General features: G+C 40.2%; 2 protein-coding genes across 2 annotated transcripts in view; one reads left to right on the top strand and one right to left on the bottom strand.

The window, feature by feature from the left end:
• The window catches only part of PLCE1 (phospholipase C epsilon 1), a 163378-nt gene extending 148548 nt beyond the window's left edge, over window positions 1-14830 (top strand). The window contains 6 exon segments of the mRNA XM_036828066.1: window positions 2169-2297; window positions 3970-4179; window positions 8356-8514; window positions 9971-10189; window positions 10521-10733; window positions 13659-14830. Coding sequence (XP_036683961.1) covers window positions 2169-2297; window positions 3970-4179; window positions 8356-8514; window positions 9971-10189; window positions 10521-10709 — 906 coding nt within the window. The 3' untranslated portion in view covers window positions 10710-10733; window positions 13659-14830.
• A 4370-nt stretch (window positions 14831-19200) lies between these two features.
• Window positions 19201-20552, bottom strand: part of NOC3L (NOC3 like DNA replication regulator) — a 31090-nt gene continuing 29738 nt past the window's right edge. The window contains exons 20-21 of the mRNA XM_036828000.1: window positions 19875-19959; window positions 19201-19549 (exon numbers count right to left, since the gene is read on the bottom strand). Coding sequence (XP_036683895.1) covers window positions 19421-19549; window positions 19875-19959 — 214 coding nt within the window. The 3' untranslated portion in view covers window positions 19201-19420. The remainder of the gene's footprint in view (window positions 19550-19874; window positions 19960-20552) is intronic.

The raw sequence follows: 20552 nt of genomic DNA, 5'->3' as shown, positions 1-20552 counted from the left end.
GTGCTTTACTTACTATCACCAGTTTATTACCAAGGATACAACTCAGGACCAGCCAATGGAAGAGATACATAGGGTGAGGCATGAGGGGAGAGGGAGCAGAGTCTCCATGCCTTCTCTGGACACACCACCCTCCGAGCACCTCCATGTGTTCAACAACCCAGAAGCTCTCAGAATCCCGTCTCTTAGGGGTTTTATGGGTGTTTCCTTGCATAGGCATGACTGAGTAAATCATTGGCCATTAGTGATTAACTCAACCCCCAGCTCCTTTCCCCTCCCCTGAAGTCAGCAGTAGCGGGGGCTGAAAGTTCCAACCATCTAATCATGACTTGGTCTTTCTGGTGATCAGCTCCCATCCTGAAGCCATCTAGGGGCCTCCAGCCGTAAGTCATCTTATCAGCACACAGAAAACTCTCGTCACTCCAGAGATTCCGAGGGCTTAGAAGATGTGTGCCAGGAACTATGAGCAAAGACCAAATATTTATTTTCAATTATATCACACCATACCATCCTAGGTATATCCCAGGCAGCAGCGTATATGCTTGGTAAATATGTGCTCTTTGACCTTGGAAGTCATCACCTTCCATTGCTCAAGACAGTAACTGAAGATCATCCTGGACTTCTCCTTCTCTCTCACTGCCCCATGTAAGACTTGATAAATCTGTCTCCTTAGTATCTTTCAAATCCATTCATCTCTATCTGTTCCTACCATCTTGGCCCTCGTTCATTCTCACCTGGCTTGTGGCCATGGGTTCCTAATTGGTCCCCCTCCCTCTGAGTTTGACCACCTCTGTATGTCCTTCTTTAGGGCCTTTTAGACAGTTCTATCTAAAACTCAAATCTGACCATGTCACTCTTCTGTTAAAAACCCTTGCTCGGCTCTCCGTTGCTCTCAGGATAACGTTTGTACGTGGACTGGACAGAGACTCTGGGGAAAGCCGAGAGCTCATGGTCCATTTAAAGGGACACCTGCCACCCTGCTCTCAGCTCCAGCTGCTTGTTGCCAAGCAGTTTTGCCAGATATTTTGGTTTTCAAGACTGTCAGGACATCTGGATTGGCATAAATGTTGGCAACTATTTCAACTTTTTAAAAATATAGTGCAGGCTAAGCCATACAATTAAAATGCATGCATTTTATGGTATGCAAATCATGCCTTAACAAAATTGATTAAATAATAAAAACACATTGTACAAGCATAACAAAACAGCCAACCTCTCCTCCCCCACACAAAATGAAAACAAAATGCATGCTAAACAAAATACTTAGGTAGCCTTTTCCCCTCCATCACCTCACAGAATTCATGGAGGTTCCCAGAATGCCCTGCTTTAGGCCACCTCTAACGCTTTGTACACAGGCTATACCGATATTTGGGATGTTCTTGTCCCACTCTTTATCTGCTGATTCACACTGGGCCTTCAGATGATAACCATTTTCAGGAGGTGCTCTCTGATTTCCTCCAAACCTGGGTTCCCAAGGAACTAACCATGCTTCTTAGAATTGTCCACGTTCTCTTCTAGCTGTTCTATTCAACTGGGAGCCCTTGAAGCCAGGGATAATGTCCCATTTCTTCCTGAATCCCCAGGGCCAGGCAAAATGTCTGATTCACTGCCAGCCCTCCATAAATGATTTTGTATTTTAAATGAATGAATATATCTTAATACACAAACTGCTCAAGGACTTGCGAGTTATACACCTCCCCAACTCCTCCTAACAGAAATACTTTTTGTATCATAATTATTTGTATGCCTGGACAGCAAGCTCCTTAAGGCCAGAATATTTTATTTATCATCTTACCATCCAAAATTCTAACCCAGTGCCCTGAAGAGGGATGGAACTCAACAGACACTGTTGAATGTCAGTTCATAAGTAAGGACTGACTGACATTTCAGATAATGTCAGTCCCCTAATTATGATGGAAAGAGACACTGTTATTTAAAATAAATTAATATTTTGGTGGTATGCTGCTAAATATTCTTACTAGACTAGTAAGCAAGATGCACCATTGCCTGTTGAACCACAAAAAGATGCATCTGGTTATAAAAGGATGCTCTTGTCTTGCATTTACGTGTCCCTATACGTACGTCTAAGAACTAGCACTTCTGTATTGGTGTAGCCTAGAAACAATATGAGAATGTAAATGAATGAGAAACCATGTGATCTTCCTTGACAGATGTTTAATACAGAAGAAAGAAAATGTTTGCAGATTCACAGAGTCACAGTACATGGGGTCCCAGGTCCAGAGCCCTTTGCTGTTTTCTCCATAAATGGAGGCACCAAGGCAAAGCAGCTTCTCCAACAAGTAAGTTCACTGAGCCTGTAGTTAATAAACAGTTCTCCTTTGAGGGGAATCTCTATGCACAGGTTAACATTTTGCCCAACCTTTTACAACAGACTTAAAGTCAGAGAAAGCAGCTCGTGTCAGATTTCATAGATTATCAAACAGAAGCTACTACCAAGTGGTTTGGGGGGTTTTGTTTTTTAAATCAGTCCGTCCATGAACTTTGGTGTCTAAGATCACAAAGCACTGTTGGGGTTTTGGAGACGTTAAAAAATATGATGATGTAAAGTAAGGAAACATTTCCACGGACCACCCATAAAAAGTAGCATATTACTGTCACCCTACATGAGTAATCACAGGGCTATAAAGCAGGACTGGGGAGGGAGTGACGCTGGCCCTATCATGGAGCTAACAGTGTCGACTGACCTGCTCCTGGAAGCTTCGTGCCCTGAATTATTGCTGTAGTAGTAGCTGCCTTGCCCCACACAATCCACAGCCCAGCATCGACCATAGACCAAGGGCTGGGGTAAGGGGAGCAGAGTCTTCTTGAGAATCTTCTGCTCCCCAACCCCATCCCCAGTTCATTCTGCTTCTCCAAGTGAGATGCAGCAGTGCCAAGTGCTGACTCTGGTCCTTGCATCATTGTTGGGGGCGGAGGGTGGGGGGGTATGCCTGAAGAGAAGGATGTTTGCTCAATCTAAGCCAGATGGTGGCAGCCTTCTCTGGTCACTCACTTCAAGTTTAGCCTCTGTCAGTAACCTGGACAATAGAAAAAAGTGTGAAAGAAAACATCAGTAAGAGCAACTATCATGATGGCTAGTGTTTACCAAGTTCTCCTAATGTGCCTGGGTTATGCTTTACAATCAATCAGTGCTTCAATCATAAAATGAAACAAAATTAAGAGGTTGTGACTCTGGACTTCCCTGGTGGCACAATGGTTAAGAATCCACCTGCCAATGCAGGGGACACAGGTTCGAGCCCTGGTCCGGGAAGATCCCACATGCCGCAGAGCAACTAAGCCCGTGCGCCACAACTACTGAGCCTGCGCCCTAGAGCCCGCGAGCCACAACTACTGAGCCCATGTGCCTAGAGCCCGTGCTCCGCAACAAGAGAAGCCACCGCAGTGAGAAGCCCACGCACCGCAACGAAGAGTAGCCCCCGCCCGCCGCAACTAGAGAAAGCCTTCGAAGACCAAAGAGTTTATTGAAAGGGGAATTCCCAGGAACTTAGCTCAGATGAGATTAGCAGATGATTGAGTATTTCCAAAAGGAGAATGGGAGATTATCTTGGTAAAAGCTGGACTAGGTTCTTTGCCCTCGGTCCTGTGTTGCAAGATTACAAAGAGCTAAGTTCACGGATTGAAAAACCTAAAGTTTTTTTTTTTTTTTTTTTTTTTTTTTTTTGAAAAACCTAAAGTTTTTAATTCAGTAAGAGCTCTCATTCCAGCAGTGGGAAAAATAGTTATACTGTCTGGGGATTATGAATAAATTGTGTCATTGCCCAGAATGAACATAAACAATCCTTTTTGGACGTAAGAGAATTCTTAGATCTTCCAAAAAGAATTATGCAACACTGCAGGGTAGGTTTCACTTATAAATTGCACATCAAACCTATCCGAACCCCATGAAAATAGACTTGTTCTTTTGCCCACTCTTCAGAGGTGTGCCTAAATTTGCCTTTGTTTTTTCTTTAGAGTCTGACCATTGATCAAGACACCAAACCTATTGCCACAGACTATTTTTTAATGGAAGAAAAATATTTTATATCTAAAGAAAAGAATGAATGTAGGAAACAACCGTTCCAGAGAGCCATTGGTCCAGAAGAAGAGATCATGCAGATTTTAAGCAGCTGGTTTCCGGAAGAGGGATATGTTGGCAGGATTGTCTTAAAAACCCAGCAGGAAGTAAGTGTGTCCTGGGGCAGCCTACATTGTAGCAGCTCATATGTAACTCACCACCTCACCACTAGCCGCCTGCCTCAGATTCAGAATTTCTTATCATTGCAACTTGCTTTATAGTCTTCTTAAGTAAGTGTGGAGAATTGATTTTATTCTTCTGCACATATTCAGAATGTTAACTCTAAGTTACAGAAATTCGGTCTAAAAATCATCCCTTAGGAAACAAAGGGAGAAAGAACTGAAGGATTCCTTAAGCATGTCATCAGTGGTGCGTCCAGTGTTTTATCTGTTTGTGTGAAGACATGGTTATGAGGGTCACAGTAGTGTGTAATGGAAGGCCTGTAGGCGTTTTGCGTTTGGGGGTTTGTTGCCTGTTCAAGTTTTAGCTGATAAAATGTTTTGTGCTAATACATGAAATAACAGTATTTCTTTGAAAATATTCCATAACTTTACACAAAGTAAGAATAACCTCTCAGCTTTGGTCCGAATTTGTAACAATATTCCCATGATCATTCTCATAAAGGAAACAATACGACTGCCTGTCGACTCCAGATTGTTGGGCTCCTGATGGGGTTTGCTGATGGAACACATTTTTTTTTTTTAATAAATTGACAGGAGCCCACTAACTTACTGCCATTTTTTTAAAATGACATATAAGATCATTACATAGACAATCATGCCTCATGATAAGTCGATAATGAAGCAGTTGAATCAATTCAACAATTCGATTAAACAAATACTTGTTGAGCACCTACAATGTGCCAAGCCCTGTTCTAGGCACATGATCTGCCTCTTCGGGGCATGTAATAGAGCTGGGCTGGTAAAACGCCCATTGCTGGTCCATGCTTGCTGGGACACAGTGGAGATGATAAGGAGCCCCTTTTCAGCTTCATGTGTTACTTTTTCACTCTCTACCTAACTATGAACGTTGCCTACAGCCTCCACAGAACTCCAGCATCTCCTCTGGGAACCAGAGCCACTACCTTCCCTCCTAACATTGCCTTGGATGATAAAAGGACACTTGCTTTAAGCAAAGAAACGTACTTGTCTCCCTAGCGTCCTCTCCCCATCAGACATACAAATTACTAAGACGGAGGAAAAGCAATTCTAATAATAATAGCTTGATGAGAAAATAGAGGGCTTAGCTGGATTTTTGAAGCCATCTTTAATTTCTCTCTAAATTTTTTTCCTATTTCTAATTGTCTTTGTCACATGTAAAAAAGTATCCTAGAAATGACAATTTCAGTGAAGAAGTGAATTTGTTAAACCATATCTTTGCATCATGACTTGCAGCATTTAACGCTCTCAAGCACCCACTAGTTTGAATGATCTCATGATGTAATGGAAACCATTCTACACAAAGGAAACAGGTTCAGAGAAGTTAGATCATGCCAGGGTGAGAAGCAGACAGCACTCAAGTCTTACGGCTTCCAGGTCAGTGTTCTTTCCACCACCCTGTGCTGGCCAGGCTGGAGTTGCATCAGTCTCCGTGTCTTCTCCCACACGCACCGTGGGAGGTGGTGAGCAGGAGGAAACGTGGGCAGCCTGCTGAGTGTTGCCATGGAACTTCATCACATGGTTGGAAGGACCAGGAGTAAGGGAGGCCCCACATGCAATTTAAAATGTATATGACAGCAGGCAGTAGAGACACAGGGAACGAATGTTTAATAAAGGCTGGTGGAACAGAAGCATTTTTTAAAAAGGAGGAGAAATTAGAGGGGAAGCATTTTCTGATGAGTACAATACAGCAAGTTCTCCTTTATATGCCTTTGTTGGGAGGAGAGTTTCGAAATGACTGAAATACATCTCAGAAGATAACAAATCATATTTCATGTATCTAGGCTTACCGGCTGCACAGCAACACACAATACAAATTTACTGATTGACGAAATGAATTCAGCGCGCGTACTGAATGCAAGCGGACACTGGCATGGCTGATAGATTTGGGCTATAAGTATTTCCATTTAGTTACTTTGTGGAACTAGTAAGATATATAAGCAGTTTGCCCATGAAGCTGCAGTCTGTTACCTCTGATCCTGCTGCCTGCTTTGTATGATTTTCTTGTCTTCTGGGCTCTCAAGCTGTTAGGTATCTTCCTGTGGTCAATATGCTCTCCTCTGACACCTGCTGGATTTGAAATCAGACAAACCTGCCTCTGACACAAATTAGATGGATGACCTTCAATGGCTCATCTGAATTCTGTAAACCCCTATGCCCTAATTTGTAAAATCTATGAGAGGAACTACCCTGCTTGACTCAAAAAGATTATCATGAGACTCAGGCCAAACATGTAGACAATATGTAGAGAAACGCTTAGTAAACTATAAAGGAATATGCAAATGAAGGTTATTGTTATGGTCATAATCTGTGGCTTCTAATGTGGCTGAAAACGGCTTAAACATTAATAAGCTCTGAGTAAGGCTCTAAGGAGTGCTCTTAGAAGTAATTCCCAGTGCATGGTCATTGGGATATTTTATGTGGCAACTTAGAACTTTTTTTTTTGTCTTGCTTACTTACATCCTAGCTTTCAGAACCCTGAGATTATAAATTATGTCATGTGAACTAGCACCCAACCCCACTCTCCGATTGGTTAAATATATTATAATCAATACAATGACATATTATGCAGAATCTTTAGGAACTGACATGAAATGATGATCACAGTCTTTTAAGTGGAGAGAAAAAAGGAGTTGTAGAATGACATAGGTACTAGAGTACAGTCTCATGTTATGTAATAAAAATAGACAGTGGCTTTCTCCCCCTCACGCATAACATGATGAATGGGGTCAGAACAGTTCAGTTGTGTAAATTCTAGGGACCACGACTGCAAGATTAATGAAATGATTGGGGCGAGGCTGTGCGCCTGGTTGGTGAGAAGCCCCAGGAGCCAGTCCTTTCTGGTCCTGGCTACAGTTTGGCGCCACCTGGTGACAGTTGCCCATTTTGACTTTAAAATCAGTGGGGACAATTCTAGGTCCTGGGGCGGGCTGGACGTTCCAGGACAATGGCAGTGATTCTTGGAGTCTTCTGGTTAGGTAGCACCATTTCTGTGGCCTGATCTGAGATTAAGCTAGAACGCTGGGGGCTGGAGGGCCTTCCTGCCACACCCTCACTTCCTGAGATGCGGTTGCCTACTGCTCACTTGCCTTGCCTCCCCACACTCTCCTCGCCTCCCCGTCCTCTCCTTGCCTCCCCGTCCTCTCCTTGCCTCCCCCTTGCAGAAGACAACTTTACACGACCTCACTTGAGAATGGGGCTAACAGAGAACAGGAGCCGTTTGACGATCACATTATATCTAAATTCACATAATTCCAGGGTTTCTTTGTATATATTTATTCACATACACAAAAATACATTTGTATATCCATAGCAGATGGTTAAAAGGATATGCAACCTAATAAGAGTGGGTTTTTTGTGGAGAATGAGATGGGAGAGGTGGAAGAGGAAAAGAAAAAAGGTAGAAATGGGAAGTTTGCCTTTTTATTGATATATTTCTTTACCGCTTGAAAATATTTTAAAAGATACATATGTCTATAGATATATCTGTGTATGTAATATATAATTATATATGTAAAATTCACTGAAAGCCAACCCACCAAAAGCCGTCTAACCTGATGACCAATTCTCATAATTATTGAGAATTTTGTCGACATTCATTTCGATGTGACTTACTTCCACTCATTGTTTTAGCCTTTCCACTGTGGGTTTTGTTCATCCAGCCTGCCTGAATGCCGATTTTGCATGTTTCACGTTTCAGATGTCTAGCATTTCTTAAGTGCTCAAGGTCTGTGGGGGAATGGGTAGATTTCTCTTAAATGTATTTATTGTGTTCTTATTTGGCTTTTAGTAATTGGCAAAATGGCATATTGTCTTTTAACAAATTTATCTCTAGATGATTTGGACTCAAAATCCACAGCTAATAGGAGCAGATCTACTGGCTTGTTCTGGATCAGACCTTATCAGTGTGTCAACATCAGCAGAAACCTACAGTACTTTCCTCCTCTAAGAAGAGATGTATATCCTTTTAGAATAGTTTATGAAATAGTAACTAGCGTATGGACTATAAAGCTAAGAAGTTGTTTCCACGTTACCAAGATCCATGTCAAATTTTTGCTAGGTTTTTCTTTCCGTATTCTACATCATCTTACCATCTACTCAGACTTTTCTTCTTTTTTAACATAGAACCTGGAAGAGAAGAGCATCGTTCAAGATGACAAGGAGATGATCTTGAGCTCAGAGGAGGAGAGTTTCTTTGTCCAAGTGCATGACGTTTCTCCAGAGCAACCGCGAACGGTCATCAAGGCGCCCCGCATCAGCACCGCGCAGGACGTCATTCAGCAGGTGAAGGCCTCCCCTTCCTCACCTCAGTCCTGCCCTCAGTGTGAACTATTGGGACAAATCAGATATCAGCTCCCTTTGTGAATGAGGTTCTAGAACAAAGGGGACCTGACAAGGGAGAGTGTGCCTCTTAAGGCTGGGAAATAACTGATTCCTTCAACGATACTTGCCCAGTATCTACTATGAGTCAGGCTCTCTCTGAAGCCTCGATAATGGATCTAGAAGGTGGCTCTGCAGAGCGGGAATGTCATCATCCCAGAAAGGCCTAAGCCAATACTTAATGGCCGTCTCTCAGGGATCCTTCAGAGGACATGCAGGAGGCCTCCCCTGACCCTCTCCCCTCCTCTGGTCACGCTTCTCTGTGTGCATGGCTTCAGAGAACTCTGTTTCCTTCTTTTGAAGCCCTGTTATGGTTTGCGTTTATTAAACACTCACTTGAGAAGATAGCATAACAGTTAACAGACTCTAGATCAGATTGCTCCAGGTGCAAATCCCAGCTCTACTTCTTACTAGCTCTGAGAGCTTGGGCAAGTTACTGAACCATCTGTGCCTTAGTTACGCTGGTGTGCTGGTAAACTGGCTCTCTTCAAAAAAAAAAAAAAAAAAAAGGCCCTGATTTTATAGCATTTGCCAGTTTCTGTCTTGTAAATCCTCCCACCACATCTGATTCCAGTGGACTCCAGCACAACACCATGTGCTAAGGTAACATGGAGATAGTACATTAGCACTTTCCTTATAGCGTTATTGTGAAGATTAAGTAAATATATGTAAAGCACATTCACCTATTACAACACCTAGCACATGGCAAACACTACTTAAGTGCTATTTGCTATTCTTATTGCATGATAGTTGGTTAATATTAGCCTCCTTAATAGATTTTGAACTCCCCAAACTATATACAGTATCTGGGACATAGTAAGCCCTCACTAAACATGTGATGAGTGAATAAATGCATAAATGAAAGATAATCTTGTACGAAATGAAAAGTGAGACCAGGTAAGTTCTAACATCCAAGACTCTGAGATGAAGAGGGAGCCTCGAGGGACAGAGAGGCTCCCGAGGGTCAAGATTCTGCCACTCACTGTCTGCGTGACCTTCCATTTCTACCAGCTTTGGCGGATGCAGAAAATCCAGTTCAAGTCCTTTTTCTGTTACTTACTAGCTGTGCATCCACTGGAATCTGCCTGACCTCTGTATGCTTAAACTTCCTTGTCTGAAAAATGGGCATAGTAACACCTAAATCATGGACGGTTGTGAAGCTAAATGAGGCAATGTGGGAAAGTTCCTATAAGCTAGCTACAACTACGAAAATGTATAATGAGAAGTGGGATGACATGATCTGAAAGACCCCCTCCATCTCTTAAAGTCTGATATTTTCCCACCTCAAAGTCTCATCTACAGTGAAGCAGGTGTTGGAGATAGTGTGTCTTTATTCAGTTCATCATAACTTGTCTTTCAGACCTTATGCAAAGCCAAATATTCCTATAGCATCTTGAGCAACCCCAACCCGGGTGATTATGTGCTTTTGGAAGAGGTGGTGAAAGACACTGCCAACAGGAAGTCTTCTACCCCAAAGTCCTCCCAGCGTGTCCTTTTGGATCAGGAGTGTGTTTTTCAAGCTCAAAGCAGGTGGAAAGGTGCAGGAAAATTCATCCTTAAGCTAAAGGAACAAGTGCAGGTAAAGTGCAAGGTTATTCTTCTCTTTTCACAAATTATTTGATATTCATAACTACACTGTAATCAAATTCAGGAGCTAATGAAATCTAGGAGAAAGTTCCCGAGTCAAGGAAATTAGTCGGAAGAATGTTGTTTGGCTGTTTTCACTGTGTGGAAAGAAATGTCTTCCCCTCTGAGCTTACGCAGTCCTGAGAGGGGAGTCCTTCAGCCCTGCTTTCCAAAGCTCTACTTACTAGAGAGGGAACAAGAAAGGGCTTTTTCTCATACAGTGTCATGTGATTGGGGACCCTGGCTTTAACCTAATACCAATGGAAGATTCTCGTTTTCCACAGGCATCCCGAGAAGACAAAAGAAAAGGCATCTCTTTTGCAAGCGAACTCAAGAAGCTCACCAAGTCGACTAAACAGCCCCGAGGACTCACGTCATCTTCTCAGGTCTTGGCCTCAGAAAATGTCCAAAACAAGGAGGAGAAACCTGTGGGCAGCATGTCCTCCAGTGACACGATAGACTATCGACAGTGAGCAAGGGTAGCACGTTTTACCCAGGTATTCTGAGTCATTGCACTGTTCTGAAACGGGGGGTCAACTTACACTACTTTGTAAGACACAGTCTGTACACTGTTGTTTGTCTTTTCCAAGAGGAGGATGTCCCTGAGGCAGGTAGGAATGGTACCCTACAGGAAGAGGGCTCTGAGGATACACATCACTTCAGCACTGATAATTTTAGATCTCCTTATTTTGTAGATAACTAAAGGCCCCAAGAGGACAACAAACTTGCCCAAACTACAACAGCCTTATTTCATCAGACACAGAACTGTCTTAATTACTGGTAACTCATATGAACATTCTTGAAGGGCGGCTATGGGCCATTCAGCTTTTATTCCTTTGGATTTCTAGTTTGATGTTCTTCTAATTTAGGTCTGACTTACTCTCAACAACCTCAACTTCTTCTGCCTCAATTAAAAAATTAAAATCTGGCATCCAGGATGTAATGATTAAAAAGAAAGCAAAATGACTTAACACCCTGCAGTAAATCATGCCTTTGGTTGCCAGCTTACTGCTTGGTATTCACATACAGAGTAAATTTCATTCTATCTTAAAACAGACTATTTATATGGAACCTGAATTTAAAAAAAGAAAAAGCATGTGAGGAAACCAAACATAGATTTCTTCTTTTCACTTAGTTTTTTAATGAACCCAAGGGATTATTAACGCCCATTTTTCACCTGTTCCATCATAGTTCTAAGATTTAAAATTCTCAAGAGACCAACTGCACCGTGAAGGCATTGTTGCTTATACTACAGAGCTGCCTCATCTGTCTTCATCACAATCAGATATTTGTAGAAGCTCATAATTAAAGAATTTATTAATATCTCTTGACAGGGCCAAATTTGACTTATAACAGCCCAAAAGAAGGCTGATACATTGAGCCAATGTTTAAGGAGCAACTCCTAAAACAATTGGTGCCCCGTGTACACTTACAAAGAAAGCTCTTTCAAAACAGACGAGGCCAAATACATGAAACTGCCTCCTCCAGAACTTCTGCACATCCCATTATCCCGAGTCAGGGCTTTTTAGGTTCTGTACGCAAAGACGCATCAGGAAGAAATCTCGGCGCTATGGCAGCAATCCACATCACACAGCATCAGATAATAGTGAATATGCAGAGAATAGTGAAGCCCTGGGCTGTTCCAGACTCTGAGAAGGCTCAACACCCATTTTCTGTTGCGGTACCTCCGGTATCCCATTTTTAAAGTTCAGACTCACTTCCTTTCCTGCCACAGTGTCACTAAGACAGGCAGTGTCTCCGAAAGCCCAGTGAGCTTTAGGACTAAGTACCATGCTCAGCCTCTCCAACTTTTGGAAAATGACTCACAGTGGTAGTGGGTGTGTGAGCACACAATAAAGACAGGAATCAAAATTTCAAATATTGTTTTCCATATCAAGAACTTAGCATCAAATAAATCATGGGTGTGATAATGTTATGCACACCTATTATAACCTCCGTAATGACAGAGTGAAATTACACTCTGCACATAAAGAGCCCTCGGTGTGCCAGAAGATTAGTAAGTACGTAAGAATACAACTCCACTAGAAATTTGACTTTAAAATAATGTGCTTGCTATAATGAGCATTACTAGTTGCTTATATTTTAGGAGAGTAGGGAGGGTGGTGGTGATTTAGACAGTTGCCTTTGGACTCAATTTTCCTATAGTAAGCAGATATTCAGAATCAGTCAATTGACCTCACATCTTTTGCTAAACTTGGGGAAGCTTCTCTTTATTTTTTTATTTTTTTAAAGCTATTTTTTTATTTTATTTTATTTTATTTATTTATTTATTTTTGGCTGCATTGGGTCTTCGTTTCTGCGCGAGGGCTTTCTCTAGTTGCGGCAAGTGGGGGCCACTCTTCATGGCGGTGCGTGGGCCTCTCACTATCGCAGCCTCTCTTGTTGCGGAGCACAGGCTCCAGACGCGCAGGCTAAGTAGTTGTGGCTCACGGGCCCAGTTGCTCTGCAGCATGTGGGATCCTCCCAGACCAGGGCTCAAACCCGTGTCCCCTGCATTGGCAGGCAGATTCTCAACCACTGCGCCACCAAGGAAGCCCAGCTTCTCTTTAAAAGTAGCCACTGAGGAACCTCCCTGGTGGTCCAGTGGCTAAGACTCCGCACTCCCAATGCAGGGGGCCCAGGTTCGATACCTGGTCAGGGAACTAGATCCCACATGCCCCAACTAAGAAATGAATGCTGCAACTAAAAGATCCCACATACTGCAACTGAAGATCCTGCACACGGCAATGAAGATCCCTGTGCTGCAACTAAGACCCAGTGCAGCCAAATAAATAAATAGATAAATAAATAAATATTTTTTAATTTAAAAATAAATAAAATAAAAATAGCCATTGATATAATAATAGTAATAGCCATTGGTGCATCTATGGGAATATAGATCCCATGTTATTAATTTTACAAATGGTGCTTCGAAGAAAGAGCATTTGTGAAAAAAGAAGGGCCTTTCTGTATGTATATGCTCGTAAGAAAACAAGTTTAATATTTTTATGGCTGAGTGATATATTTCATGTTATTTGTTCTGAAATAGTCACCTCTAAAGTTTCAAGTTACCTCCTAATAATAATCTAAAAATTTCTAAACAAATAATTATTTAACTTACCCAAGTAGTTGACAGAAGTCCACCTTTTTTTTTTTTTAAGCTGAACAGTTTAATTATGGTTTAAAAAAAAAAAATCTTTCTAAAGAATGTGATGTTCCAGGGCAGAAATAGCCTCATGTTCCACCTCCCAGGAACATCATGTTCTACCACTGTGAGTTTATAGGAAATAGTGTCTCCCCCAAACCCAGTCACCAGAGCTTGGGTTTCTGTTGGTTGAACAACCTTAAACCTTGCTACACTATGAACGTTTCTGCTCCTTAACTTTAAAGAGACTAACAAGCCTATGTATTCAATTTTACAGGTGAAGATCATTGGGCAAGAAGTTATAAAGTCAAGAATGAACATGATGGAAACAGATATAACTTCCTTATTTTCATTAGACTTAAACTGGAAATTGATGATTTCTGAACTTGCGATATGAGGTCCACACTGAGGTCAAGCAAAATGGCACAGCGCTAGCTACCAACCAGTTTCCTGATGAAGCAAAGAAGCCCAGCAGATGCCATTTTACACGTGTCAACAGTTGGAAAAACCATTGCTAACCTTGCAATAAGGGTCAACAAACTTTGTAAAGGGCTAGACAGTAAATATTTTAGGCCTTATGGGCCATACGGTCTCCACTGCAATGACTCAACTCAGCTGTAGTGCAAAAGCAGCCATAGACAATACGTACGTGAATGAATGTGGCTCTGATCCAAGAAAACTATATAAAGACACCGAAATTGTAATTTCATATAATTTTCCCATGTAATAAATATTCCTCTTTTGATTTTTTTAAATCATTTAAAAATGTAAAAACTATTCTTAGTTCAAGAGCCACACGAAACCAGGTGGCAGGCTGGATTTGGCCCAAGGGCCATAGTTTGCTGACCTGACTTAGAAAACTGGGAACAAGATGCACAGAGGTATATGAAAACAAGCAGGCTAGTTTAGTCATACATTTTATGGCTGAGAATTGGAAGATTTTGGGCATTGCAAGTGTAAATATGTCCTATAAGATTCATTAAAAAGTAATTCAATTTAGTTTCTATATTGTGTACCATTGTGAATTCTGTAGTATTTCTTTTTAGCTACAGAATGATGTTGGGTTTTTTTTACGTTTATTGCTTATATATTCACAGACTTTTGGTTTCCATAAAATGAATTTAGAATAACGTATAATATCTACTGAGTTGTGACATCTTAACAAGAAACTTAACCATGTTTTTAAAGCAAAAGTAGATTGAGTTGGTGTTTATTTATTTTACTAGGTTTGTACTGACATTGTACCTATATATTTATTATACATAGCTTTCTTGATATTGCTTGCAGATTAGAAGCGTTAGTGGTTCTAGCTCACTATTTGAAAACAAATCTCCTAAAAAGAAAATGTATGCTCTGAATATCTGAAATAGGCCAGAATTCATGTAACTTGCCATTTAATGTAAATTATTTTAAAAACCTTGCTGTATACAACTATCATGTACGTGTAAAGGATTCTTCTTATTCTTGGCATGAAGCAAATTATGATTTTTAAAATGAAAGGTGTTCCTCTAAGTAAAATCCAAATTTTATCCTTCTATTGACATTAAAATTTAAGACGTTTTTCTTCAAATTATAAAACACACTAAAAATCCTAACCTTTGCTTTGAGAAGTTTTTCACCATAAAAAATGAATAAAACAATCCCCAAGTTCTTTGCATACGCTAACAGAAGTGTTAAAAACACACGGCCCAGCTTTCATGTTATTGGAAGTTCTGACTGAGTCAAAGCTTTAATGCTAGAAGAACTACTCTTGGCTTGTCAACAGAATTCAGGCTATTCCAGTTTGATGTCGTTTGTACAGTGCTACAGGTTTCTTTTTAAATCAAATAATCAGTCTACAACAAACGTACAATGCTGCCTCATTTTTTAAAATATTCCAGAAACCGTAATCAAGTTTCTCTAAACTAAGAGGCATTTTTTCCTCTGGTTGGGCTTACTGTGTCATAAAAATTGGGTTACTGGTCTAACTGGCAAGAGTCAAGATGAAAACTGTGCAGAGTAGCGAGATGGAAAGCAAGACTGGTCTCACTAGGTTTATCACTTGGCCTTGACTCTAAGCCCTGCAGCACTCCACCCCATGGCCCTTAGCACAAAATCTGAAACTTACCTCGACACTGAAAGGGAGACTAGGTTTTAGCAAGTGAGTGAACCCAACCTCCGGCCTATGTTGCAGCCCAACTTGGTGGTTCATTTTGAGGTAAAAGGACATACTCTACTGTATTTGAGTCTTGGGGACTTTAGGGGGGACTACTCTACTATTACAGCTAACCAGCACAACCTGGTGTTTGCCAAAAGTAGGAAATTTTGATTTAGAGCTTCTCTGAATTATACAGTTATATTACTATAGCAAACGAAAGAAATTATCCTATTTAGAATGCATCTAAAATAGTCACCCACACTATACCCATTACTACTTCATACTTTCCATACCATTAAAAATGTGGATAGCGAACTTTCATCAGTAAAGTCGATATGGAAAAGAATCTAAATATATACAAGCTGGCTGAAACCCCCACCAAGTGGGAGAAATGAAGGGTATGGTGCCCACAAGCACGCAGACCCCAGACCGGTCGGAACCAGAAGGTTGATGATGCCGACTCCCACTTACCTCACCATCAACCAATCAGAATGTCCATGAGCTGATGGCGCCCTCCTTGAACCATTACTATAAAACTCCTCACTAACCCCTCCAGGTCAGGACACGCAGTTTTGAGGGCATTAGCCCCCTGTGGCCCCCTTTGCCTGGCAAAGCAATAAGCTGTTCTTTTCTACTTCATCCAATAAACGAACAAATATGCAAGCTGTATTTATTACAAGATTTTGAAAAAAAATATTTTAAAATGCTTCACTAAAAACAAAGGAGCATGAATTCTGTTGGGTGTTGCCACTTTTAAGATTATGATAGCTGGCAAGAAAAGATAATAAGAATAAGAATAAGATGTGTGATGCTGGAAAAAACAGATTAACTTCCTCTCAGTCACCTCCTCTGTAATTGTTTCGCAAAGATTATATAAGGGTGTGAAGGAGCTGAGAATAAGTTTGAGGATAAATCTGCAGGAAGTAACAACATTATTTGGGAAGAAAGTGCCTTCTTAAAGGAATGCCTCTTTTCGTGTCATCCTTACCAAGTAAAAGTTATTTATAAATTCTCCAGCTGGGGAGAAATATGGAGTCTAGACTCAACAAAAGTGAGTCAAAAGTCAAATTTACTTTCACACAAAGGTCTCCCATCTTGATGGCTCTGGAGACACTGGAGGCTCATTAAATGAAAGCGGGCCTCCCCTATGGCTCCGGATGTACTTTTTTTTAAAACACATCTTCCCCTTCCTCTGTTCTCTCCCTTTCTAGTATCTCTGTAGACCTCTCCTCTTCTGCCAGACACCCGCAGGCCTTGCTTAATTCTGAAAAGTAATCAGAGGTTGCGTACTGGCCTGGTAAAACTGAATTAACTAAAACACGAAGCTCCCCAACTCTGCTCCCATGCCAGTAAGGAGGATTTTCCTGGCTGGTGTCTGATCTTGAACTTGGCATAGTGAGAGGCAGCCTACAGGGAAAGAGCTCTCTAGCGGGCTGCCTCGAACACTTTTAGTTGCTTCTCTTAAATCAGCAGCAAGGCAAGAAGAGGAGAATACCTGGACCCTCCAAAAAGTTGTTAGAAAAAGAGACTGCCTCTTACACAAAGCCCAAACTTGGGTCAACATGATACAGTACATTGTTAACAATTTATATGTTCTCTGCCATTTCTTCCTATCAGCTTCCTCAATGCAGTCCTTGCATGATGGCTAAGGATTCTGACAGGAATACCTGAATGTTTTGGAAATACTTAATCCCCATGATTACCAAGCTGTTCGTACACATCTCTTAGATCCAAAACATACTATGCTCAAGTCTGCCATCCAGCAGGCCTCTGAAACCTTCCATTTCAGATGATACAGGTCTCTGAACTTCGAAACAACTCACTCTGACACTGAATTGGGTAATGTTGCGTTCAAAAAAATGTGTGAATGATCTGACTCAACATGCAAGGGCATGCAAGACTGAGGCTACATCTTATGCCTGTTATTACCCGACTTCACTTTTAAGTGCCTAGCACAGTGCTAAGCACATAGTAGGTGCTCAATATTTATCTAGTTAAAAAAATAGATATTAAGGCTGTAGTTTATTATAGCCTCAGGGTGTGTGTGTATGTTATTATTAATGACTATAATATTTAGTTCTGAAAATGAAACTCATCAGTACAAGGCTACAGAAGTTAGTACACAAATATGTTTCATCCTCAAATTCATATAGGATATTCAAATACAAGATGTATAATTTTATGGTCCCATTGTGATTCTCTATATGTGTAACAAGAAGGTTAAAAGCATAATGCAAGTGTGAAATAGTTGATGAATTTTTATTTTAAAATTGATTTTTCATTTAAACTATAGTTTTTACTGCCAACGTTAAATATAAATGTATTTGTATATGTTTGGAAAATAAATGATTTGTGACATGTACTGGTCACTTGTGCTCCAATGGGGAAAGACCCCTTGGTCATCTAAACAAATATTCATAACATTCCTGGACTTTAATATCTAAAAAGTGCATTAGGGCTTCCCTGGTGGCGCAGTGGTTGAGAGTCTGCTTGCCAATGCAGGGCACACGGGTTCGAGCCCTGGTCTGGGAAGATCCCACATGCCGCGGAGCAACTGGGCCCGTGAGCCACAATTACTGAGCCTGCGCGATTGGAGCCTGTGCTCTGCAACAAGAGAGACCGCGATAATGAGAGGCCCGCGCACCGCGATGAAGAGTGGCCCCCACTTGCCACAACTAGAGAAAGCCCTTGCACAGAAATGAAGATCCAACACAGCCATAAATAAATAAATAAATAAAGTAAACCCAAAGTTAAAAAAAAAAAAAGTAAGCTGAAATATTAAAAAAAAAAAAAAAAGTTGTTGTAAAAAAAAAAAAGTGCATTAAAAGCAAGTATTTATATAATGAACCATACATTTCTCACCATTAAATAATCAAGCCTAAAATAATTGATCTTAAAAACACTTTTTAAAACCACATATAATATGCTAAAAGATTAACATGCGCTATTTAGCTGATATGCCCCACTCTGCTGCCATGATAAAGGAACTTTCTATTTTCATTTACTTCATGAGAAAAAAAAGAACTTTAAGCACTACCCTAGGCCAAAATATTTGGCTTCTACAGCTTTGAAGAAATAGATCTATTTAGTTGGACTGCTGTGCATTTTTTTAAATGCTCACAAGAATAGAAGCAGAAAAAAGCAGCTGTTTTATTCAGCTATTCACAGTAGAGGATATTTGCAACCTGGTCATTAAAACACTTATTTCATAAGCCATTCCTAGAATATGGCAATAGCTGTCACATAAAATACTGCTTTTTAATTATATTCATAAGAATAGGCATTTCATCTGTTAAAAAAAAAAAAAGGGAGAAAAAAAAAAAAAACCCCTCGCTCGGTACCCTTTATCCTTAAAACAGAATGGTAAAGAAAGTCTCAGACTTGATTTTTTCCACCATCACCCTCCAGAGCATGTCAGAAAATGCGACGAACTTCGAAGAGACTAGAATCACATTCAAACTTTCTTTGAAAGTAGCCATGATGAGCACTCACTCTTTTTCACAAATGCCAAATTAGGTTACTTCTTGAAGCATATCGTCCAGTAAGAGCCAAAGAACCTGGTATCCAATTGGAAGCTATTTTTTCTTTTCTTAAAACTTTTCATAAAAATATGTATACTCAAATTTAGAATGTTTCTCACTTCCATCATGGTGGTACAATTAAAAAAAACATTTATTTCGTTATAAAAAGTATTTGGTTATAAAGAGTAACTGAATGGTAGAAAGCAATCTCATGGTCTTGATTTTCCTGTGCATATTTTCAGAATTGGGGCAGAACCCTGTGCCACACAAAGGATAATTCTTCCTCCTCAAGAGAAGGTCCTAAATTAACAATATATCTTTATGTGCATCTGCACAAACACACAAATATACAACAAAGTCCCCTGACTTTTCATTCTTCTACTACCGTAGTGATGTTTCCAAATATTTGGTGAAATCCAGAGGCAACTGAGTAGCAACTTCACTACAATGTCTTTTGATTAGTTGACTTAACTCTTCACTTAAAAATGAATCCCCTTGTAAAACTTTATCCTGAAAAAATATTAAAAGTATGAGTTAAAAGTTTGCTTATGCCATAAGCAAAAGCCAAGCCTGAGCAAAGTTAAAAATGGCAACAGCTGACACCAAACTAACACATGAAACATAACGACAGGTGCTGGGTCAGGTCTTGGACATATCAGCCATATCCTACATTGAATGAAACAGTCTCCTGACTGACTCTATAGAATTCCAACCCCAGAAATCTATCCTACCATCAACTCCTAACACAAAACAAGCAAGTTGAAATCAGGTACTAAGAGACATATTAATTTAGTTATTTCATCCTTTAAAAAAAATAATGAAAAGTATCACATACCTTCCTTTTGGAATTTGAAGATTCAACAGGAGGATTGAATGTCATTGCTGCCATGCTATAAGCCTCAAAAAGTTCTGCAGCAGATCTATAATCACAAATATAAGAAAAGTAAAGACACCACCATATCTGTGTAACTTGAAAATATTTAGATTGTACCCAGAGAATTAGATTGTACCCAGAGAAAACAATTAGATTGTACTCATTATTCTAAACCTATATATAACATAATCCTGCTTTCGTTTTTGTTTCCTTTTTCTCATTAAAATCTTCTTTGTCCCAGTTTTATTTTCTTCCAGTTTTATTCAGATATAATTGACATACAGCACTGTGTAAGTTTAAAATGTACAGCATGATCTGACTTGCATACATCATGAAATGAATTACTACAATAAGTTTAGTGAACTTCCATCATCTCATATAGATACAAAATCACTGAAATAGAAAAAAAATTTTTCCTCCTGATGAGAACTCAAGATTTATTCACTTAACTTTCATACGTTACATACAATAGTGTTACTTATATTTATCATGTTGTACATTACATCCCTAGTACTTATTTATCCTATAATTGGAGGTTTGTACTTTTTGACTGCCTTCATCCAATTCCGCCTTCTGGTAGCCACAAATCTGATCTCTTTTTCTATGAGTTTGTTTGTTTTTGAAGTAAAATTGACCTAC

This window comes from Balaenoptera musculus, chromosome 16 (genome assembly GCF_009873245.2).
Source record: "Balaenoptera musculus isolate JJ_BM4_2016_0621 chromosome 16, mBalMus1.pri.v3, whole genome shotgun sequence".
NCBI classification, from domain to species: domain Eukaryota; kingdom Metazoa; phylum Chordata; class Mammalia; order Artiodactyla; family Balaenopteridae; genus Balaenoptera; species Balaenoptera musculus.
The sequence above is the reverse complement of the archived record's forward strand: the minus strand, read 5'-3'. Positions and strand labels throughout refer to the sequence as shown.